Source organism: Oncorhynchus kisutch, linkage group LG1, assembly GCF_002021735.2.
Source record: "Oncorhynchus kisutch isolate 150728-3 linkage group LG1, Okis_V2, whole genome shotgun sequence".
NCBI lineage: Eukaryota > Metazoa > Chordata > Actinopteri > Salmoniformes > Salmonidae > Oncorhynchus > Oncorhynchus kisutch.
The window spans coordinates 39419969-39443896 of NC_034174.2; the positions used below are offsets into that span (position 1 = coordinate 39419969).

At 44.1% G+C, this 23928-nt stretch overlaps 1 protein-coding gene across 1 annotated transcript; it reads left to right on the forward strand.

The window, feature by feature from the left end:
- The first annotated feature begins 48 nt into the window (after positions 1-48).
- Positions 49-23462, forward strand: LOC109872191 (inactive dipeptidyl peptidase 10-like). Its single transcript, XM_031835442.1, has 23 exons — positions 49-87; positions 1041-1155; positions 2250-2345; positions 15039-15133; positions 15865-15917; positions 16125-16206; positions 16363-16480; positions 16978-17132; positions 17336-17433; positions 17545-17668; positions 18634-18738; positions 18960-19051; positions 19162-19209; positions 19419-19537; positions 19618-19665; positions 20214-20312; positions 20405-20471; positions 20973-21167; positions 21863-21917; positions 22020-22116; positions 22298-22356; positions 22686-22758; positions 22945-23462. The coding sequence occupies exons 1-23, from the start codon at positions 49-51 to the stop codon at positions 23151-23153; spliced, it is 2241 nt and encodes a 746-aa protein (XP_031691302.1). The 3' UTR covers positions 23154-23462.
- Positions 23463-23928: the final 466 nt, after the last annotated feature.

Below are 23928 nucleotides of genomic sequence, written 5' to 3' on the forward strand. Positions count from 1 at the left end.
CGGAGTCCAGGTTAGGAATATATTGATTAATCGGCAACTACCGCAAAGATGATCGCCAGCACTCAGCAAAACATGCCCTCTGACATGGTAAAGTCACTTTACATATATGTGCTTTCATTCTTCTATTCAATAGTATTGTTAACGAAATACTGTACATAGGGAGCATCCATTGTTGAAAAGTCATACAGGGAAACTGATTTCTTCAGAAGAAGTTCTAAAGTCTGTTATGAGTGTCATGAGTGTCATGTCTTGTTTCTCGGTTGTTTCCGTTTGAATCTGTCTCCAACGGTATGCACGCTGTCCATGTGCATAGATCTATAGGCAACCATAATTAATTGAAGTATTTATGTGCTGTTGTTCCTTTCTTGCCCTCATAGATACTGTTGTGCTGTTGACCTTTACTTGTTGGCCAGCTTTTGCATTTCTGGCATACAAAAAATGTTCTTACAGGTTTTTCTTAGCAATTCTTGACTACTACATGCTACAAAAAATTGTTTTCTTTCAAGGGAAAGTCGCAAACTATCTCATTTGTTAGTTTGTTTGATCGGTTTTTGCTCATTTTAGTTATCATTAATGTTGTTCTCCTCTTTAAATCTCTCCTCCTCCATCTCCGTAGCATATTGCTGTGTTTTAATTAGCGGGAATGACTGTAGCTTAAATCTTCACAGTGGGATCTGATAGGCTATGTCAGTCCTTCCTTATCTACTCTGACTGCTATTATACAAGGCACAATTCTGAGATTATTATGCAGGTTGTCAGGGTTATCCAGGGAAGCGTTTGAATCACATTAATTGACATGGATGCGACACTCGACGGTGATTACATTTTTACTATACTTAATGAAGTGTCAGTGATTTGTTCAAGTTCTTGATGACTTCTTTTGTCGTCAATGGTGCTAATGACACAATGAAACCAACTCCCTCTCTTCTTCACTTTATTTTGTAACTCAACCTACCTACGTCTGAAGTTATAACCTAACAAATGTAGTGTGTGTGTTTGTGTGTGCGTGTGCACACCGGTATGTGTGTTTTCTCCATCAGAATGGTGTGGCTTACCATGGTCCTCCACGTAACTGGAGAGGCATTGGGATAGCTTTGATGGTGATCCTGATGATCATTTCACTGGTCATCCTGTCTGTCATCATGCTCACTCCTGGTAAGAGGAAAACAAGCTAGGCTCAGAGGCAGATGAGACTACAGTCTCTGGGTCTCCCAATACCCCCAACTAGCATACTCCTCAATACTATCAGTCCCAAGCCAAATCAGTCAGGTTTTGTCTGCTATATATTTAGCCTTACATTGAAATGCTTTACTATTTGCTTTTCAAGACAACCAGTAGAATGAAAAACTATTTGACATAAAAAGTTACATTCATGAGTTTGATTCACTTTTGCCACTACAAAAATGAGATCCACCAAACAAAAACCTGATTAAAAAAAAGCTTTTTATGAGAGTAATGTAATTACAGGAAATGTTGGCTCAATGGGAAATTAATCATCAAAAGTCTTGTTCAATTTGTGTTCAATTTGGAGTTGGTGAGAGCAACTATATGAGTCTATTATAGTATTAAATACACAATTTCCTGGGTGAAAACGGATGAAATTGACCTGTATATCCACAAAACATCACCCATTGTCTTATACTCACCTCTGGGATCTGTCTGTCAGTGTTTGAAGTCTGTCTGGGAGTTGTAAGAAAGCTCAGGAAAACATCTGAAAACATCTGGAATGATCACACATATTCAATGTAGAAAAAGACCTTTGCGCAGAGCAAAGAGCAAAAACGATAAAACGTGTGTGTTAGTGAGAGTCTAAGCTTTTCCATCAATGGGGTCATAATCGTTTGTTGATCAAACTGTTCGGACTCTAAAGATGTTTTCATGAGAACAACCCATTTCGGTGTCCTCTTTGGTCTTACAAACACCGCTCTAAGTCAGCCTTCACCCATAGCACAGAATAATGTTGGGTAGCCACGGATTCAGCAAAAATAGATGCATCCAGACGATTTTTAGAAGCACTAAAAAATCGTCCACGAAATATTGGGACTGATTGTTAAAATGGAGCAATACATTTGGCATACATTATGCAGTATGGAAGCAGTGGATGCAATGTTTTATTTGTATTCATTTTGCCATGAATCTGCTTCCATATCAGAGTGGTATACTGTAGTACTAGGGGCATTTGTACCATTTCCTCCATTTGGCCCTTTCTTCCTGCTACTCATCCCTCTCTGTCTTCATCTTTGTTGCAGATGATTCTCTTCTTCTCCAGCGCTCCCGTCTTACTCTGGAGGACCTGGACAAAGACAATTTCAAAGTTCATGACGCCCATGTGACCTGGCTCAACGGTGAGGAGAGCCAGGCTTCCATGGCACAGATTTCATTTACAAAACATGCATGTCAAGCCTTAAATGATTGATATACTTTTTGACAGGCTGCCCACCTTGTGTAGCATACTGTACACCCTGTGGCTTCACTGTAACTTGACAGGATTTACGGAGCATTCTGACTGCGTCCCAAATGGCACTCTATTCCCTATATAGTGTACTACTTTTGACCAGGGCCGATATTGTAGTGTGGTAAATATTGATCATATAGGCTATATCATATATACTGTACCTCACATGCAATCCATAATAAGACTATGCAATTAGGCTATTAAAATGTTTACCTGACTCCATAATGACAATTTATCAATATGCAAGAGACTCCAGTTGAGTTACAGGAATTGGAAGGTCAAGAAAGTTCTGTGAATGGAATTCTAAATCCAAGTGTATTTTATTAACATTGTAAAATAAATGGATTCACATACAAGGCATAAGCTTAATTTACAAAGCATGAAAAAGTATAACAAGGCATTATCCTAGACATGATCAGAGAGAGAGAGAAAGAGAGAGAGAGAGACAGAGAGAGTGTATTTTTTTATTTTTTTTAACTAGGCAAGTCAGTTAAGAACAAATTCTTATTTACAATAACAACCTACCCCGGCCAAACCCGGACGACGCTGAGCCAATTGTGCGCCGCCCTATGGGACTTCCAATCACGGCCGGATGTGATACAGCCTGGATTCGAACCAGAGACTGTAGTGACGCCTCTTCATATCAAATCAAATTGTATTTGTCACATGCGCAAATACAACATGCGTAGACCTTACAGTGAAATGCTTACTTACAAGCCCTTAACCAACGATGCAGTTTTAAGAAAATACTTTTAAAAAAGTAACAAATAAAAGTAACAAATAATTAAAGAGCAGCACTAAAATAACAATAGCGAAGCTATATACAAGGGGTACCGGTACAGAGTCAATGTGCGGGGGCAGCGGTTAGTCGAGGAAGTTGAGGTCATATGTACATGTAGGTAGCGTTATTAAAGTGACTATGCATAGATAATAACAGAGAGTGGCAGCAGCATTGAAAGGGGGTGGGGGGGAATTGCAAATAGTCTGGGTAGCCATTTGATTAGATGTTCAGGAGTCTCATTGCTTGGGGGTAGAAGCTGTTTAGAAGCCTCTTGGACCTAGACTTGGCGCTTGTCATGCGGTCGTAGAGACAACCGTCTATGACTAGGTTGACTGGAGTCTATGACAATTTTTAGGGCCTTCCTCTGACACCACCTGGTATGGAGGTCCTGGATGGCAGAAAGCTTGGCCCAGGTGATGTACTGGGCCGTACGCACTACCCTTTGTAGTGCCTTGCGGTCGGAGGCCGAGCAGTTGCCATACCAGGCAATGATGCAACTAGTCAGGATGCTCTCGATGGTGCAGCTGTAGAACCTTTTGAGGATCTGAGGACCCATATCAAATCTTTTCAGTCTCCTGAGGGGGAATAGGTTTTGTGAAGAGGGCACAACAACTGTATTGATGTGCTTATACCATGATAGTTTGTTGGTGATGTGGACGCCAAGGAACTTGAAACTCTCAACCTACTCCACTACAGCCCCGTCGATGAGATTGGGGGCGTGCTCGGTCCTTCTTTTCCTGTAGTCCACAATCATCTCCTTTGTCTTGATCATGTTGAGGGAGAGGTTGGTGTCCTTGCACCACACGGTCAGGTCTCTGACCTCCTCCTTATAGGCTGTCTCGTCTTTATCGGTGATCAGGCCTACCACTGTTGTGTCATCTGTCAACTGAATGATGGTGTTGGTGTCATGCCTGGCCGTGCAGTCATGAGTGAACAGGAAATACAGGAGGGAACTGAGCGCGCATCTCTGAGGGGCCCCACGTGTTGAGGATCAGCATGGCGGATGTGTTGTTACCTACCCTTACCACTTGGGGGTGGCCCGTCAGGAAGTCCAGGATCCAGTTGCAGAGGGAGATGTTTAGTCCCCGGGTCCTTAGCTTAGTGAGGAGCTTTGAGGGCACAGTGGTGTTGAACACTGAGCTGTAGTCAATGAATAGCATTCTCACATACAGTTGAAGTCGGAAGTTTACATACACTCAATTAGTATTTGGTAGCATTGTCTTTAAATTGTTTAACTTGGGTCAAATGTTTTGGGAAGCCTTTCCTAAGCTTCCCACAATAAGTTGGGTGAACATTGGCCCATTCCTCCTAACAGAGCTGGTGTAACTGAGTCAGGTTTGTAGGCCTCCTTGCTCGCACACACTTATTTAGTTCTGCCCACACATTTTCTAAAGGATTGAAGTCAGGGCTTTGTGATGGTCACTCCAATACCTTGACTTCGTTGTCCTTAAGCCATTTTGCCACAACTTTGGAAATATGCTTGGGGTCATTGTCCATTTGGAAGATCCATTTGCAACCAAACTTTAACTTCCTGACTGATGACTTGAGATGTTGCTTTGATATATCCAGATAATCTCATGATGCCATCTATTTTGTGAAGTGCACCAGTCCCTCCTGCAGCAAAGCAACCCCACAACATGATGCTGCCACCCCCGTGCTTCACGGTTGCGATGGTGTTCTTCGGCTTGCAAGCCTCCCCTTTTCTCCTCCAAACATAACAATGGTCATTATGGCCAAACCGTTCTATTTTGTTTCATGAGACCAGAGGACATTTCTCTAAAAAGTACGATCTTTGTCCCCATGTGCAGTTGCAAACCGTAGTCGGGCTTTTTTATGGCGGTTTTGGAGCAGTGACTTCTTCCTTGCTGGGCGGCCTTTCAGGTTATGTCGATATAGGACTTGTTTTACTGTGGATATAGATCATTTTGTATCCGTTTCCTCCAGCATCTTCACAAGGTCCTTGGCTGTTGTACTGGGATTCATTTGCATTTTTCGCACCAAAGTATGTTCATCTCTAGGAGACAGAACACATCTCCTTCCTGAGTGGTATGACGACTGTGTGGTCCCATGGTGTTTATACTTGCCTACTATTGTTTGTACAGATGAATGTGGTACCTTCAGGCATTTGGAAATTGCTCCCAAGGATGAACCAGACGGCCTACCAGATTTTTTTTCTGAGGTCTTGGCTGATTTCTTTAGATTTTCTCATGATGTCAAGCAAAGAGGCTCTGAGTTTGAAGGTAGGCCTTGAAATACATTCACAAGTACACCTCCAATTGACTCAAATGATGTCAATTAGCCTACCAGAAGCTTCTAAAGCCATGATATAATTTTCTGACATTTTCCAAGCCGGGTTTTCCTCCCCGGTTAGAGCCCCGCTCCTTTAAAGCGGCAGCTCTACCCTTTAGCTCAGTGCGAATGATACAGCTACGAAAAATACAGATGAAAACTCTCTAGTTAGATAGGGTTGTTGTCACGCCTTGGTCTTAGGTTTTTGTGTTTTCGTTATATATTTTGGTCAGGCCAGGGTGTGACATGGGTTTACGTGTTGTATTTCGTATTGGGGTTTGTAGTATTTGGGATCGCGGCTGATTAGGGGTGTTGTATAGGCTTGGCTGCCTGAGGCGGTTCTCAATCAGCAGTCAGGTGCTTCTCGTTGCCTCTGATTGGGAACCGTATTTAGGTAGCCTGAGTTCGCTTCGTCTTTCGTGGGTGATTGTTCCTGTCTCTGTGTTAGTTTGCACCAGATAGCCTCAGTCACTTTGGTTTTTCTTTTTTCATTGTTTTGGAAGAGAAGAGAACGAGCGCCATTCTCCTTGCGGAGATGGTGCTAAATACATCAACACGGTCGGTCCCTGGGATTGGGCTGGCCAACACGATTCGTTTTGCTTGGAAGGAAAAGGAGTTGGAGCCTTTAGGACGGGAAACTTTTGGAAGGATAATATTGATGGGGATTCTAAAGCTGACGGTGAAGGACGTGTTTTGTTTCCAAGGCAACTCGTTGGAGGGAGCATACGATGTGGCACTATATACAGAGGAGAAACACAATGATATCCTGAGAAGGGCAAGAGCAGTGGGAGGCGAGAGGCCGATGAGCCACTATGAAATAACAAGCCTGGCGAAGAATAACTTTAGGGTTGTAACTGTCAACATTTACAACCCATACGTTAAGGATGAAGAGGTGAGGGCCTTTCTGGGGAGATACATGGATAACGTCTCCTCAGCAAGGCACCTCAAAGACTCCCTTGGGTTTTGGAATGGGAGGAGAGGCTTCCAGGCCCTCCTCAGAGAGGACCCAAAGGGACATGGTGGCTACCTCCATCCTCCTGCTATGTTCTCCCTAGGGGCTGACAGGGGGACGTTGTTTTATACACGTCAGCCCCCATTTTGCAGGCGCTGTGTGGCCTACATATTCGCCTCGTGCAGCACAAGAAAATGCAGATTTTGTGGATCTGAGGAACACGAGGCGAAGGATTGTGACAAGCCTAAGGCGTGCCACGGGTGTGGCTCGTCAGCACACCTGTGGCGGGGGTGCCCGGCTCGTCAGAGGTCATATGCGTCTGCGGCTGGGGGGGGAGCAGGAGCGGGGGATGGGGGAAGAAGAGGGGGGGAAGGAAGCAAGCCTCATGACCAGAGTACAGGTCCAGAGGGGAAGGCCGCAAGGAAGGAGGAGGAGCAAGAAGCGGCGGATGGAAGAGAGAAGGAAACGGAAGGCACGGGAGTAGGAGAACCAGGAAAAGCGGCGGAAGAAGGCAACCGAGTGGAGGAGCATGAGAGAGAAGAAAGCGAGGGAGGAGTGTTGGAGAAGGAGACGGTGGAAGAGCAAGTGGACTGGGGGGAAAGTGCCCTGGTGGAAGAGATGAGGGGTATGGTGGAGGAGCTGGTGGGGGGGGAGGGTGGTATCTCTCCACTACCGCCATCACCAAAGAAGAGAATGAAGAGGAGGGTGCGATTGGCCGACAGTGAGAGGGAGGGGATGGCCAAGAGAGTGATGGGGGTGGGAGAAACCTCTGGGTTGCTGCTGGTTTCCCCAGGCCCTCAACTTCTGTTGGGTGGGGACACACCTAACAAGACTCAGGACTGGGTACAGGAGGAGGTGGGGAGTTTTTTGTTTGGGGACTCAGCCTCCCCGATTTTTTTCCAATCCAGCTGCAGCACTGGGGAGGGGGAGGATTGTGGGGGTAGACCCAGGGTGCAGGGCACCCCGGAGCCAAACACTATTCCTGCATCCTGGGTTGGTGAGATGGAGGAAGTGGGGGGGATGTCGGGAGTACGGATGGTGTTTTCACCGGTAGATATGGAGCAGGGGAGCATCGGGTGAGTCTCCTGTTTTTGTTTTTTTCTGTCTGGGTTTAGAATTTGAGTGTATTACATGTTTTTATTTGATTCTTTCATGGGGTCTAATTTTACTTTTGTTACTTTAAATGTAAGGGGTTTAAGGGATTTTGTTAAGAGGAGGGCGGTTTTTAGTTATTTGGAGGGTGTGGGGTTTGATTTTTGTTTTTTACAGGAGGTTCACCTGAGGGATGGAGGGGATGTTAGTAGGTTTAAGAGGGAGTGGGACAAGGGGGAGTCGGTTTGGGGTATTGGGGGGGTGCACTCATCGGGGGTAGGGATTTTGTGTGGGCACAGGGAGGTAAAAGTGGAGGATTCTTTTGTGGTAATGCAGGGGAGGGTTATAGGGGTGGATGTCACGATAAGGGATTGTAAATTTAGATTAGTGGTGGTGTATGGGCCACAGGTGGTGGCAGACAGGAGGGAGATGGTGGACTGTCTGACGCCCCTGTGTGTCACAAATAGGAAATTAGTGATAGGGGGGGATTTTAATACAGATTTAGGAATAGGGGGGGATAGCAGTGCAGGCGCCATTACCAGGCTAATGGCTTGCCATGGTCTGGTTGATGGTGGTCTGCACACTACTCCGAAAATGGCCGGTCCTACATGGCGCAACTCCAGGGGGGTTGAGCGGAGGCTCGACTATATTTTTGTACCCAGGTCTTTGGGTAAGTTGTCTGGGCGGCTGTTGCCTGTTTTCTTTTCGGATCACGACGGGGTGCTCCTGCAGGTGGGGTCTCCAGTCTGCCTCTTTGGTAGGGGGTACTGGAAGTTAGATCGGGATGTGCTGGAGGAGCAGGCTTTTGTTGACAGGTTTTATGATTTCTTTTGGAGGCTTGAAGGCCTCCGGTCCATGTGCGAGGGGGTGTTAGAGTGGTGGGAATTAGTTAAGGTGAGGATTAGGGCTTTTATAATAGGGTATTGCAAGAGGAAAAAAAGGGAGGAGAGGAGGGAGGTGGATCGTATCCAAAGGTTAATTGAACTCGAGTATGAGGCAGGCAACCTCGGCGGGTCGTTTGACTGGGAGAGATCCGCTACCCTAAAGGCGCAGCTCAGGGAGTTGCAGGAGCGGAAGGCTCGAGCTTTCCTGGAGCGTGCGCATAGTGGCTTTCTAGAACACAATGAGACTTGTTCCGCTATGTTCTTTAAGTCGGTTAGGGCCAGACAGAGTAGGAAGGTAATGCATGGCATTAGGGAAGAAAATGGTAGTATAGTTAGAGAACCAGAGGATATGGTCAGGGTGACAACTGATCATTTCCAAGGTTTATTTAAGGAAAGGGAAATAGATGTAGAGCAGGGAAATGTGTTTTTAGAACACTTGTCCAGGCGGTTGCCGGAGGACATTAGAGAAGTGATGGAGGCCCAGATTTCACTAGAAGAGGTTGAGAGCGCTCTTAGGAGGATGGGAAAAGGGAAGGTGCCTGGGATGGATGGGCTGCCGGCTGAGTTTTATCTCAAGTTTTGGGGTATACTTGGACCAGTGGTCCTCGAAGTCTTGAAGGCCATCCTTGAGACGGGGGTCCCGGGGGGATCAATGGCTGTTGGTGTGCTGTCACTTTTATATAAGAAGGGGGAAGTAACAGACCTTGGCAACTGGCGGCCATTGACCATGCTGTGCGTAGATTACAAGCTACTTGCAAAGGTTTTAGCAGACCGGTTGCGCACAGCCCTTCCCTACGTCGTTCATGAGGATCAGACGTGCGGGGTAGAGGGCCGCTCTATTAGATGGAACCTACAGTTAATCAGGGACTCCATCGCTTGGGTTGAAGATAGAGGACTGCCTTTAATGGTAGCAGCGCTAGATCAGGCGAAAGCCTTTGATCGCGTGAATAGATCCTTTTTATTCAGAGTGTTAGGTCGATTAGGATTTGGGGAGAAGTTCATAGGATGGATTCGTACATTATATGTCGGAGCGGGGTGCCGAGTTAGTGTAAATAGTCACTTGGGTGACGTTTTTGACCTCTCGTCTGGGGTCAGGCAGGGGTGCCCACTCTCGGCTCTCCTCTTCGTTCTGTACATGGAGCCTCTGGGGGCTGCCATTAGGGCAGACACAGGGGTGGAAGGCTTGTTGATCCCTGGAAGTGGTGGGCTGCGTGTTAAGATGACGCAGTACGCCGACGACACTTCCTTGCTGCTGTGCAAGGACTCGTGCCTGACAAGGTCCCTTGCCATCTTTGGGGATTTCACCCGAGCGTCGGGAGCGGTTCTGAACCATGCAAAGTCTTCCGTCAAGTTTTTCGGTAGATGGCGCGGTAGAACGGATGTGCCCGGGGGGTTATCTCTCTGTGAGGGGGCCCTGAGGATTCTCGGGGTCCATTTTGAGACCTCCGGCTCAGCGACGCTGAACTGGAACATGCGTATCGCAGTGGTACAGAGGAAGCTAGCAATGTGGAAGGCTAGGTATTTGTCTTTTATGGGCAAAGTCCTGGTCCTAAAGGTGGATGTGTTGCCGTCTCTTTTGTATTTGGCGTACATCTACCCATTGCCGGCTTGTCTGAGGAGGCCTCTAGTGAGGCTTGTGTTTCAGTTCATGTGGAGTGGCAGGTGCGAGTGGGTCGCCAGGGCGCGCATGATCTGTCCCATCGGGGAGGGAGGTAGGGGGGTACCACATTTCCCCCTCAAGCTGGACGCAATTTTTGTTTCTTTCTTGTTAACGGAGCTTGCTCATCCAGTGATACACCCGTCCGGTTACCTCCTGCGGGTGTTCTTCTCGTATCAGGCGAGAAGCGTAATGGTGTGGTCTAACACGGGTCCTCGGGCAGAACAGCTGCTGTGGCATTTTGGTCATGCGGCCAAGTGGCTGCGTGCGCACCCTGAGGTTGAAGTTGCCCGAGTAGGTTTAGATCACAGGCACCTGTACGAGGAGGCCAGGGAGTCCGGTGCCTGTAGTGGGCATCTCGGAAGTGGTCTGGGAGGGAGTGCAGGCGCGGGGTCTGGACAACAGGCTCAAGGACCTGAATTGGTTGAGCCTCCATGGGTGCTTGCCGGTACGTTCCATCATGTACCGGTATAGTTTGGTGCAATCCCCCACCTGTCCAAGATCCTCTTGTGGCAGGGAGGAGACTGTGCGCCATGTCTTTTGGGACTGTGCCTTTGCCGGAGTAGTATGGTCTAGGGCACGGGTGTTGTTAGGTTTGGTAAGGGGTGATTTTGTATTGACGTGGGCCAGGTTAGAGAGAGGTGTAGGGAGAGCGAGAGGGACGGATAGGGACAGGTTTCTGCTCTGGCTTCTCATGAGTCTCTTTAAACGGGGGCTGTGGGAAGCCAGGCAGAACATGGTGAAGACAGGGAGAGATTGGGGGGTGGAAGGGATAGTGAGGAGGGTGGAAGGAGATTTGAGGGGGAGGATGAAGAGGGAGGAGAGGAAGTGGGGGCAGCATGCTGCTCGGGAGAGGTGGAAGGGGGGTTTAGGGCTGGGTGTCATTTAGATTTGTAAGGGGATAGATTAGGGACGGAGAGATAGGGAAAGGTATTTTGTAGGGTGACGGGAGGGAAGATGCTCCCCTGAGGTTTTGTTTGGGGTTTATGTTTAGTTAAATTAGTTAAATTAAAATACCATTATTTGAGTATGTATGAAAATTATGAGTTGTAAAGAATGAATGGTATTGAAGATAATAAATTATTTTTTATAAAAATTAGGTTTCACATTCCGTTTGTTGTTTTTGTATTTATTAAGTTATTTCATGTATCGTCACTTTCTTCGTTAAAGACATGAGTAACCACCACGCTGCATTTCGGTCCGACTCTCTTTCAACAAACGAAGAACGCCGTTACAGTTGTCCACAGTTTATCATGGGATACTCTACCTCAGGCGAGCAAAACCTCAAGACTACCTTAGATATTGTTCACCAGCTACTGTATACAAATATACATAGACCCTTGTCTTACCAGAGGCTGCTGTTCTATTCTGCCTATAGAGTGTATAACCCGTATGTTATTCCTGTCGTCGTTCAGCCACGACTCTGTGAAAAATGAGATATTACAGTTTTTAATGTCCCGTTGGTAGGATATACGTGCTTTTAGTTTGTTCCATTTATTTTCCAGCGATAATAGTACGGATGGCAAAGGCAGATTAGCCACTCGTCACTTGATCCTCACAAGGTACCCCAATCTCCTTCCACTAAATCTATGTCTCCTTCTACTGTGAATGACAGGGATGAGGGCCTGTTCGGGTGTCTGGAGTAAATCTCTCTCGTCCGACTCGTTAATGAAATATTATTTGTCCAATTCAAGGTGAGTAATCGCTGCTCTGATGTCCAGAAGCTCTTTTCGGTCATAAGAGATGGTAGCAGCAACAATATGTACAAAATAAGTTACAAACAACGCGAAAAAACTAACAAAATAGCACGGTTGGTTTAGAGCCAATAAAACGGCAGCCATCCTCTCCGGCGCCATTATTCTCATCTCAATGCATCCCCTTGCACTGAGATGCAGTGCCTTAGACCGCTGCACCACTCGGGAGCCCTTATCTCACCAGCACAGGTCAGGGGACAAAGAAGAGAAAGAGACAATGAATCTAAGACCCTTTTATAAGAGTTGAATGGATTCAACATCTGAGTTATTGACTAATAGCATTGCTGTTGAGTTAACGCCCAATCAGATATCAGACATACAGGATGTAAAGACAACTGAACCTCTGTAACTCAGAGGTGTGACAAAACGGGGGTTGGAGAGATAATGCAGCATTCCTAAGACAACACAAAGGAAATCCTTGCATACAGTGTAAAGAGTCACTTCGGGGCTGCCCTGCAATATGGCTCTGGTCAAAAGTAGTGCAGTATGTAGGGCATAGGGTACCAATTGGGACACTTCATGCTGCTGTTGACATGCAGAGCACAGCACAGCACAGCTCATCAAGTCAACACAAATCATGAAACTGTCCTCAGGTTTGCTGTAGGGGACAACGTTACAATGTGAGAGAAGCTCAGTGTAAGTTTTATGGAATGTACTCTTGTAATTAATACATGTTGATGTTGACTGTTCTGCATCGTAGCTGCACTCTAGGGAATCAAATAACTCCCCCCAAGGGACTGACTATACTTCTGCCTCAAGGACCCCCTGCTACCTGTTCAATAATGGCCCAATTTTGACCCTAGTTAAGTGCCCTCAAATGTAACATAATTCCCTTTTTATGCATTTTTCTCTATATGCATATTCCGAACTTGAACTTAAGCATGAGAATTGTGAGCTATTCACCTGTTATTAGTTTTGGGTAGAGATCGAATAAATGAAGGTGTGGCAGAGGTGCCTACAGATACCTGTATTCTGACCTTGACTTAATTCCCTCTGAATTTCACCACCTTTACACGCCAGGAAACCATGAATAAGGTCTAGTGAACCAACCAGTTCCAAATAGAAAAAGCATCTACTTTATTTTTTCTGAAATAACACCATTCTCTGTAATTTACAACTCTATAAGAGTGATTGATAAGAGCTAGGTAAATGAGTAATCCATTTGGATAAGGGAATTGTAAATATAAACTACACTTGTTTTGGATATGTTTGACCTTATAGTTGCTGGAGACAAATGTGAAACCAGTCATATGGCAGCAAACTGAAGCATATCAACATAGCAACTTTCCCACACTAATGTCTATGAAATGCTGTGCCGTTATGCAGAATTGAAATTGTACTGCCTTTTAACTTGCAGGGATGGGCACTCTCAAATATCCCAAACTATCACAACTCAGGATAAGACCCAGATGCAGACAGCTAGAGTCACATACAGTGCCTTGCGAAAGTATTCGGCCCCCTTGAACTTTGCGACCTTTTGCCACATTTCAGGCTTCAAACATAAAGATATAAAACTGTATTTTTTTGTGAAGAATCAACAACAAGTGGGACACAATCATGAAGTGGAACGACATTTATTGGATATTTCAAACTTTTTTTACAAATCAAAAACTGCAAAATTATTCAGCCCCCTTAAGTTAATACTTTGTAGCGCCACCTTTTTCTGCGATTACAGCTGTAAGTCGCTTGGGGTATGTCTCTATCAGTTTTGCACATCGAGAGACTGAAATTGTACATTTATTGACCCAAACAGGGGGCAGGCAAGAGACAGATCAAAGGCAGACAGAGGTGTGTAATCCAGGGCAGAGTCAATAAGGTACCGAACAGCAGGCAGGCTCAGGGTCAGTACAAGCAGAGGTTCGTAAACAGGTCAGAGTCAGACAGGTACAGAATGGCAGACAGGCTCGGAGTCAAGGAAGGCAGAATGGTCAGAACTGGGGAAACTAGGAAACAGAACTTGAGAAAGCAGGGAGGCGGGAAAACACGCTGGTAAGACCTGACAAGACAAACTGGCAACTGACAAACAGAGCACAGGTATAAATACACTGGGGATAATGAGGAAGATGGGCGACACCTTGAGGGGGGTGGAGACAAGCACCAAGACAGGTGAAACAGATCAGGGTGTGACACAAACATTCTTTGTCTCCTATTTCTACCATTTTGTTTACCTTCATGTGCTTCTTCTGAAAACACCGTCAAAGCCATGTGGTTGTTGCTGACGATCATTAGTAACAGTTGACAATATAAACAAAAGACATGTAGCCTAATTAAATTAAATAAAAAATGTATTTCACCTTTATTTAATTAGTCTGGACAGGAACAATCAGGAAACAATCACAGGAACAATCACCCACAAACACACAGTGACACCCAGGCTACCTAAGTATGATTCTCAATCAGAGACAACTAATGACACCTGCCTCTGATTGAGAACCATACTAGGCCGAAACATAGAAATACCCAAATCATAGAAAAACAAACATAGACTGCCCACCCAACTCACGCCCTGACCATACTAAATAAATACAAAACAAAGGAAATAAAGGTCAGAACGTGACATATAGGGATGGTTTAAGATAGATATACTGAAAACCCTATTGAATGAAAACTCCACGAGAAAATCTGTCGGCCTGCAAGTGGGAGGGTTTTCAGCGCTTCTCCCTCCTGCAAAGCCTGTTACACACCTTCATAAGGTGAGTTTGAATACCAACTACTGAGAAGTGCATAGGAAAAGCGTACGTAAGAAAGGTTTAATTTCCTAAATTGGAATTATTAGAACAGTTTCCAATCCCTTACATAACCATCTGAGGCATTGATGAAAGATTGCTCATTGAATTAAGAAATCTATTAACAAAATACACATATGTGTGTCACATACAGTACATGTACAATACATGCATATTTTACATAAATCCAATGGCCTCTATATTACATTACACTTTGCAGTTTATTCGTTTAGCAGACACTCTCTTTACTTTAGGATAATCAGGACGGTTTCCGGATTAAACATCATTCTCAATGGGAAGTCTCAATCCAAAGTGTTTTTTTGTTGTCCACGACTAGGCTTAATCTGGGTCTGGGAAACCAGTCCTTCATGTTTCAACAACAACTCTGTCTTCAGTCTATTTGCCAGTCTCACCACTGCATGGCTTCTACTCTAACTCCCCTCTGTAGATGATGAGGTGGCCTTTCGCACCAGGGAAGGGCACATCCTGAAACACAGCCTGAGTGAGAACCTCACCATCGCTCTGCTGGGTGGCAGCATCCTAGTGAGTACAGACGGAACAAACAAAACTCTGCTCCAAGGTGGTTGATTGACAGACTGATGAATCTTCGGCATACATATCCATACTCCCAGTCTCCCAGTCTCCCACAGGTGTCAACTTGAATTTGAGAAATAATCACTCCTCCCACTGCAGTTTTTATTTGCATTTTGATATATTTGTTTCTGTTTTACAAGAATCTGAATGACACAAAGTTTCAAGTGTCACCAGACCAGAAGTATATTCTGCTGGCGTACAACTTGCATCTGGTAGGTAATGTTTAACAGTCAGCGTATCTATTGAGGAATATTTCAAGACAAAACAGGCAACTTACTGCTGATTTGTATCCATACCTCCACCCCCGTTTAAATAGACTGATTTAATTTGGCTCTAAGCAACGTCTTTCATCTTTTAACAGGATATTTGAATTAAGATGGAACTAAGCTAAGATTATTGAGAGAAAACAAACAAATCAGAACACTGTTATGCTCCCAAAGGGCTTGTTTTATCCCATTCAGAATCTGGCACCGTTTCTCTTTTGGGATGAGCATTTATTGTTCTTATAAAGACTTGGAAATGCCTCAATGCAAAGAATATAAAAAATGTGGCAGCACCAGCAGCTATGTAACTGAGTTACCATTCTATCCATGGTAGCTATTATTGGAAACTATTTGGACTGTGTAGTCATTGTTCTTTACTGTTGATTTGATTATATTCCTCTTCTCTGCCCTTGATAGGTGTTCTCAAAATCATTTTCAGCTTCCTATGTAATTTACAGTGTGGGGACAGGGTAAGTATTATTGATAGCATAATAATGTATTCCTATATTGTGCAATCAATCCAAACCAACACATACAAATGTAATATGATGCATAACAGGTCATCTGGTAATGTAACAGTTTACTTCAGCCAATACCATGAATAAAAAAAAGAACTTGTTGTGTATGCATGTATTTGTGTGTATATTCTCATGCATTTCTGTGTTTGTTTCTCGCAGGGAATTTCTTGAGCTAAACCCACACAGAGTGAAGCCATCTGCTCTTCAATATGCCGCATGGGGTCCCCATGGAAATCATTTGGTGAGGCCCTAAGGCAGGAGTGCACAACATGCGGCCCACAGCCCAAATACGTCCCGAGAGATGCTCTTTTTTGGCCCATTATGTTCACACACTGTATGTTAATTTGTGTGTGTTATATTTACACTGAGTTACATAGGCACTCTGTTATTTTGGCAGATCTACATCTTTCAGAATAACCTCTACTACCAGCCCGGTGTGTACAGTGGTCCTGTGCGTCTCAGCACTACAGGCAGTGGGTCTGTTATCAACGGGCTGTCAGACTGGACATATGAGGGTGAGAGAGACGCTGCCTTTGTGGAGTAAAATCATACTTACTTACTTAGTCCTCTTCTTCCCGGGTAGGACATAAGGCTGCAACAATCTTCTGCCACTGGAGTCTGTCTTTGGCCACAGCTTGCGCCCTGTCCCATGAGAGACCCAGCTCATCCAGCTCAGCCGCCACTGACCGTCGCCATGTAGTTTTTAGCATGCCTTGTTTGTGCTTTTCTGTTAGTGTCCACCTGACAGAACAACACCATAGACATCACATATATATTTTGTCATATACTATACTTTACCTCATAAATGATAATAGATCTATAATATGCAATGTATATGAATGTAAAGTACTTGAATGTGCCCATCATCACAAATTAAGTTCCCATGTAGAAACATTACATTCTTATCAATCTATATTAAGAATTTGTGAGCTAGAGTCTGTATACTATGTACAGTAGATGGGCCCATTTACACCTGCTACTGCATGTTGACTGTCATGTCATGTGTTTCCAGAAGAGATCCTCCAGACGTACCCTGCCTACTGGTGGTCTGGAGACGGGGTACGGCTGGCGTACCTGTCCATCAATAACACACACACACCCTATGTGGAGATCCCTCGTTTTACTGGAGGGCCATACCCCACAGGAGCCTACTATCCATACCCTAAGGTGAACTGTATATTAACAATAATAATAATAATGTCAATAAAGACTACTTTTATACACCTTAACTTAGATAAATTCCAAGGTCATCTCCTCTGCAATAAACCCTCTTGGCAGATGCTACAATAAGATGAATTGAGGTCAATACAGAATGTCTTTGAACAATGTTATCTATGCAGAATGTGTTGATGTGCATCCTTCCCTTCCAGGCAGGAGATAATATCCCTGCAGTTACTCTTTACGTGGTGAACGTCTTCAGCCCTGCTCACACTCTGAGGATGACTGCTCCAGTCTCACTCAAAAACAGGTACTGTAGGTACTCATTTAAATCAGTGTATTTATTCTCTCCATATGTAAATAGTCAGACCTAAATCTCGGTGTTTCTCCCTTGTCTTTCTGTCTGCCTGCCTGTGTCCAGAGGTCATTACATCTCCATGGTGAAATGGACCAGTGGGACCAGGCTGGCTGTGCGTTGGTTGAACCGGGTCCAGAACCAGTCTGTTCTCTCTGTGTGCGAGGCCACCACCGGAGTCTGCTCACAGGTGATACACTGATCAGTTGTATAGGGAGTAGATCCATCATTTCTAGCAGCTGGATGTGATCCATGTGATTCATGTGGATGTTTACTGGTTGTCAATGATATGTATGAGTGAATAAATCAGAGATTCCTTCTATATTTTGAATGCCTTTTTCTGTTGCAACCCTCACAGAAACGCAAAATGACCATGGATGTCTGGCTAGGGCAACCACAGGTAAATTCTGCCTACTAATCACTTTAACCAAGATCAACCAAAAGGCTGAATCTATTCACAGAAAATGTATAAGAAATAGGAAAACTTGCTGTGTTTCATTACACTTTTCAAGACCGTCATTATATGTAGCCAAACTTAGTCTGTATTAAAGCATTTAGCTTTAATAGCTCCTCAATTTTCAACTGCTGGTTTTAGTTTTCCTGGACAAGTAAGAACCCTGAGGGGAGGAATTGCCTATTCTAATCATTAAGTGATTCGATTCAATTAAAATTCATGTGGTTGCATGAAGACAAGATAAATTAAGACAAGAGGAAGACATGAATACAAGATAAATGGATTTCAGTGGGACTTGGAGGGAGAGAAATGGAATACTAAAATGAGTAGTGTTAAGTAATGGGAATGAGTCGGGATGATTTGGGCCCACAGTTTCTCTTCTGACCGCGTGGCCTTCGGGTCTGGTCAGATCACATTGACAGGAAAACCTCTACTAGGCCCTAGATCAAGGATGGGCAACTCACGTCCTCGGGGGCCTGATTAGTGTCATTAGTGTTAGCCCCAGCTAACACACCTGACTCCAATAATCAACTAATCATGATCTTCAGTTTCAAATGCAATTAGTTGAATCCTCTGTGTTTGCTCAGGATGGGGAAAAAGTGTGCCACCACTCTGAACCCCGAGGACTGGAGTTGCCCATCTCTGCCCTAGATACTGTATGATGACTAACAACTGTGGAAATGACTCTTTCCGGCCAACAGGAGGCGCCCCTCTTCTCTAGAGACGGCTCCATGTTCTATGTCACTCTGCCTGCGGCACAATGGGGTCATGGAGAGTATCGACACATAGCTGTCCTCCCTACTCAGGTCAGAGTTGCGTTTCAGCCTTATCTACCTTGCTTTATCTTATTTGGCCCAAGTCAGTCTATTTTGAATGGCTAGGGTTTTCTCCTCACTACCCTCTTTCACAATGACCCCTTCATCTACCTTTAACTCCCTCGCTCCCTCCCTCTTACACGGTCTCTATCTCTGTGTCCTTGGCTTGTCTCTCTCTCTCTCTCTCTAACTCAATTTCTCTCTCCCTGCAGCCTTTGACTACCCCAATGTCTCCACGATTCCTGACATCAGGCCACTGGGATGTGATGTCACTCTGTGGCCTGGATGAAGACGCAGAGAAAATGTAAGAGGAGTAAAGAGATTTGCTTATCCCTAGCATTTGCTGGTGTGACTGCAGATGGCATTAATGTGACCACAGCACATCAGTCTGATATGGTTTCTGTCTGTTTGCAGATACTTCCTCAGCACAGAGGCATCCAAACACAGCAGACACCTTTACAGGTAAATATGCACAAGGCCCTATAATTATACCATAATCCATAAATAGATCAATATGTTTTTCCTGACCATGTGACCTGACCAGCAAAACTCTAAGCACTAGCCAAGACTTTATCCTGGTAAAGTCCCTTGGTCGGGAGTAACTCAGGTCCATAAGAAATGTTTACATCGTTCAGTCTGAATGGTTTCTATTCACTGTTCCTCTCTCTCAGTGTGAACCTCTGGGGTTTTTCTCAAAGACACTGTCTTACCTGCACACTCTCAGAGACCTGCCGCTTCTACAAGCCACAGTTCAACCCCAGCCTCACTCGTGTTATCCTCCACTGCTTGGGTGAATCTCTCTCTCTCTCCGTCTCTCGTTCTCTCTTGCTTTCCTTTTTTCTGTCCTTCACCTTGATCTCTTTGTTGTAGGCCCTGGCATCCCCAGAGTGACTGTCCACAGCACCAGAGAACATTTCAGTGAGTTCTACACAAGTTGTTTTTCATGTTTTAATATGTCTACTAGGTTTCATAATTGAGCTACGGTATATACAGTATACATGCTTCCTGTATGTATGGCCCCACATTCTATCTTTACTCATTTGTTCTAAACAAATGGGATGGGAAAGGCTAAGGGGAGTATTTGTGCTGGTAGCCATTTTCGAGCTGATTACATTGAACACTGTTTGACTATAGCCTTCGTCCTGTCCTTAACTCACAACTTCCATTAGCTATTTGACAATATATTGTCTGAGCAGAGGTTGATATTGAGCACAATCTAATATGTGTAGATGTCTTACAATGTCTGCAGCTGTAGCCCTAAAACACTTGAATGATTGTGATTTCAGCCAGATGTTTTATGTTCAGTATTCAGTCACTGGTGAGGATGCTTCCCAAACAGCACACGATCCCCTACATAGTGCATTGCACTCCTTTTGACCAAAGTCCTATGGGACCTGGTCAAAGGTAGTGCACTGTAAGGGGGATAGGGTGCCGTTTGGGATGCAAACTGAGTGCTGTTTTCTTAGGGTACAAGGTTCTGGAAGACAACAAGCCTCTGTCTGAGGCCCTGAAGGGCAAACGGCTCCCCATCACACACTACAGCACCATTACAGCTGACCACTATGGTACAGTAAACACTGAGGAAACCACTCTTTTTCTTAGAGAACTTATTATGACTTAACATGAATTGAGAACAACTGTGGTATCCATGTTGCAGATATGCATCTAAAGCTGGGTCTACCACAGGGGTATGAAGAAGGCCTACATCCTCTCCTCATCATCATGTAAGATCTGCAAAAAGAAGCAAGCATGAAAATGTGAAACACAAATGCAAACTTTAACGGTTTTACGCTGAGATAAGAAATGGGCATCGAAACAAAGACCTTGCAAGCTAACATTTAATAACGATAAGATCAATATTTTTGACACAGGTGTCCTCCAAATATGAATATTTATTAACACAAAAGCTCCATAACCTCCTACATTTTTTATTTAACCTTTATTTAACTAGGCAAGTCAGTTAAGATCAAATTGTTATTTATAATTGCGGCCTACCCCGGCCAAACCCGGACGACGCTGGGCCAATTGTGCGCCGCCCTATGGGACTCCCAATCACCGGTTGTGATACAGCCTGGAATCGAATCAGGGTCTGTAGTGACGCCTCTGGCACTGAGATGCAGTGACTTAGACCGCTGCGCACTCAGTGTATTCACTTCTCCTCCACTTAACTTTGTTGACTTCCTGATCCCATTTCCTTTCTTCTCATCTCTGTCTGTGTGTCTCAGGGATGGAGCCCCTGACACTCAGGCAGTCACAGACCGTTTCTCTCTGGGCTGGCCCCAGGTCCTCTCCAGTATCCACAGTGTAGCTCTGGCCTGGGTGGACGGCAAAAGTGGGGCGGCACACGGCCTGAGGTCACCTAACCTTGACCCCAGGAAACTCAGCTCCCAGAGAGTCAAAGACCTGCTGAGCGTAGTAGAGTGAGTAATCAATGATGACTACAGCTTAGATTTCAGCAGCATCTAAATAATTTCTTAGTCATACTGTATTTAAGCAATGAGTCATTCCATGTCATCCAAAACTGTTTCAAAGCAAATTTTCTGCAATTCTACACATTTTCTCATTGGGGCTGAGAGAAAAAATTGCAGTTATAATTTTTTTTTCAGGTTTTCTACACATTTTGCCATGGGATTGAGTGAAAATATGCATTTTAAAAGCTAATTTCCTGCAATTCTACACATTTTTCCATGGCTAATGCCATGTTATTATGCTAACTGAGCGATTCAAACATTATAACAAAATCAATGGGGGCATGACATTTTTTTACTTTAGATTCTCCCTGACTGTCTAGTTTTTATTTTGGTGATTGTTCGATCTTATGAAAAAATATATAGCTCATTATCTTTTCTACATACTTTATATCTGGTTTTAGTCATTTAAGTTTACACTGAAGACGTTTTACTATCCTGAAATGATAATACTTTAAAAAAAAAAAATATATATATATATATATAGGGGACACCCTGTATTTCAAAAGAATAATATTTCAGGAATGCTGATCATATCTGTCACGAACTACAAAAACTATTTCAGAACAATCTGAGATTGTGGGTGTCGAAATCCTAATTCTTGTGCTTTTTAAGGTGGAAAGACCCCAATGTATTCTTTGCTACAGGTGGTTGTTGGAGTTGCCGTACATTGATAACAGAAGAATTGCGCTGTATGGAAAGGTATAGGGTCTATTTCCAACTATATTGCTTCATTGATTCTAGCAGACCCAGCCAAAGTGATGGATGTGGATGTGAGTACCTCACCATTTATCTTTTCAACAGGCATTTGGTGGACTTCTGACACTGAAGATGATGGCAGCAGCCAACATATTTAAATGTGCTGCAGTGATGGCTCCAATCACAGACTTCAAAATCTACAGTACGTCCACCAACATTTAGGAATAATCTGTGTTGCTTTTCATCTTTGTTCTTGTGATTAGACGTACTGTGTCTGACAGTTTGTTACACTATTATTCAATCCTATACCTACCCCAGTTCTTACTTGGTTTATCTTTTAGAGTTTGTTATCGATTTATAAACAATAATGACTTCCATAATAGATGCTGCTTTCTCTGAGAGACACCTGGGTCTTCCAGCCACTCAGGAGAGCTTCTACAAGGTAAGTCAAAATCTTGTTCTTCAAATTGATTGTAAAGTATAAGATGGTGTAACATCATCTCTCTCACATGCACTCAACTTGTCCCTTTAGTCTTCCTTTGAACGAAAAACAGGTTGTGACTAGACGGAGTACATCTAAGACCAGAAGTGACATTTCGTAGCAGGTTAGGAGAGCATTTTTGCTAACCCTTTCCTAACTTTAATCTAATTATCCTAACCTGCTGTGTAAAGTCTCCTAACATGCTACGAAAAAGTAACTTCTGGTTGTAGCTGTATTCCACCTAGTCAGCATTCCAAAAACCTGGGTCTTAGTTCAACATTTCTCCTCAGGATGCCTCTTTGCTGGATGATGTGGTCAATCTGAGGGACAAGAACTTCCTCCTTTTACATGGAACCGCAGATGGTGAGAACCTTTATGATCTATTCAACTATTCAACTAATATTTAGGGGAACACTTTCAGAAGTGCCACAAAAATAAAGACATACCCCACATGAGATATTGAATGGATCTACTTGCACATATTTGTGAAGTAACACTTCCATCTTGAACTTCTATCTCGTCTGTTTTCTGTTTACTTTTTTCTTGTAGCACATGTCCACTTCCAGCACACTGCCGAGCTCATAGACCGTCTGGTGTCAGCAAAGGCCAACTACTCTCTGCAGATTTACCCTGACGAGGGCCACGTTTTGAGACGGAGCCACAGTGATCAGCACTTCCGGCGCACCTTAACAAACTTTCTCCAGGACTGTCTGGCTCCTATGTCCCCTCAAAAGTCTGATGGACAGGAGGATGACTGAGAGCTACCCTCCCAAACATTTACATCCAACAACAAAACACCAAAACACCATACTTCCATCCTTTTGACCTTGAGGATTTTGCATGAGGGAAATGTGAAAAGGCCTGTAGTGTGAAGGGAAAGCATGCTCTCAAATGTCTCATGTTGAGTAGAGTTTGAATTTTTGTATTTAAATAGCTGACTAAACTCAACTCCATGGTGAAGGAAGTTAAACTTCCTTGGAGTTTAGTCATCTAGTATTTAGCATGACCCATATTGCAGAACCTGATTATTGCAAAAATCCTTAAGAATTTGTTCTTGTTTCCTAAGTGCATTTGAGATGGTAATAAATAGTTTGATGTTATCTGGTGGTGATAGATTGTTTAAATCAAATCGAATAAAATGTTATTTGTCACATGCTTCGTAAACAACAGGTGTAGACTAACAGTGAAATGCTTACTTATGGGCCCTTCCAGATAGCATGGTGGGTAGGAGCGTTGGGCCAGTAACCGGAAGATTGCTGGATGGAAACCCTGAGCTGACAAGGTAAAAGATCTATTGTTCTTCCCCTGAGCAAGGCAGTTAACCAACAGCTCCCTGGGCGCCAATGACGTGGATGTCAATTAAGACTGCCTCCCACACCTCTCTGATTCAGAGGGGTTGGGTTAAATGCAGAAGACACATTTCAGTTGTACAACTTCCAAACAATGCATAGAGAAAAATAAGAATACGAGGAATAAATGCACAATGAGTAACGATAATTTGGCTATATACCAGTACCGAGTCGATGTGCAGGG

Excerpts from the sequence above, each read along its gene's own strand:
- LOC109872191 (XM_031835442.1), top strand. The coding sequence starts at position 49 with ATGATCGCCAGCACTCAGCAAAACATGCCCTCTGACATG. Across the intron at positions 16,207-16,362 it reads GTCCCCATGGAAATCATTTG|ATCTACATCTTTCAGAATAA; the intron begins GTGAGGCCCTAA and ends TTATTTTGGCAG. Across the intron at positions 22,357-22,685 it reads CTCAGGAGAGCTTCTACAAG|GATGCCTCTTTGCTGGATGA; the intron begins GTAAGTCAAAAT and ends ATTTCTCCTCAG.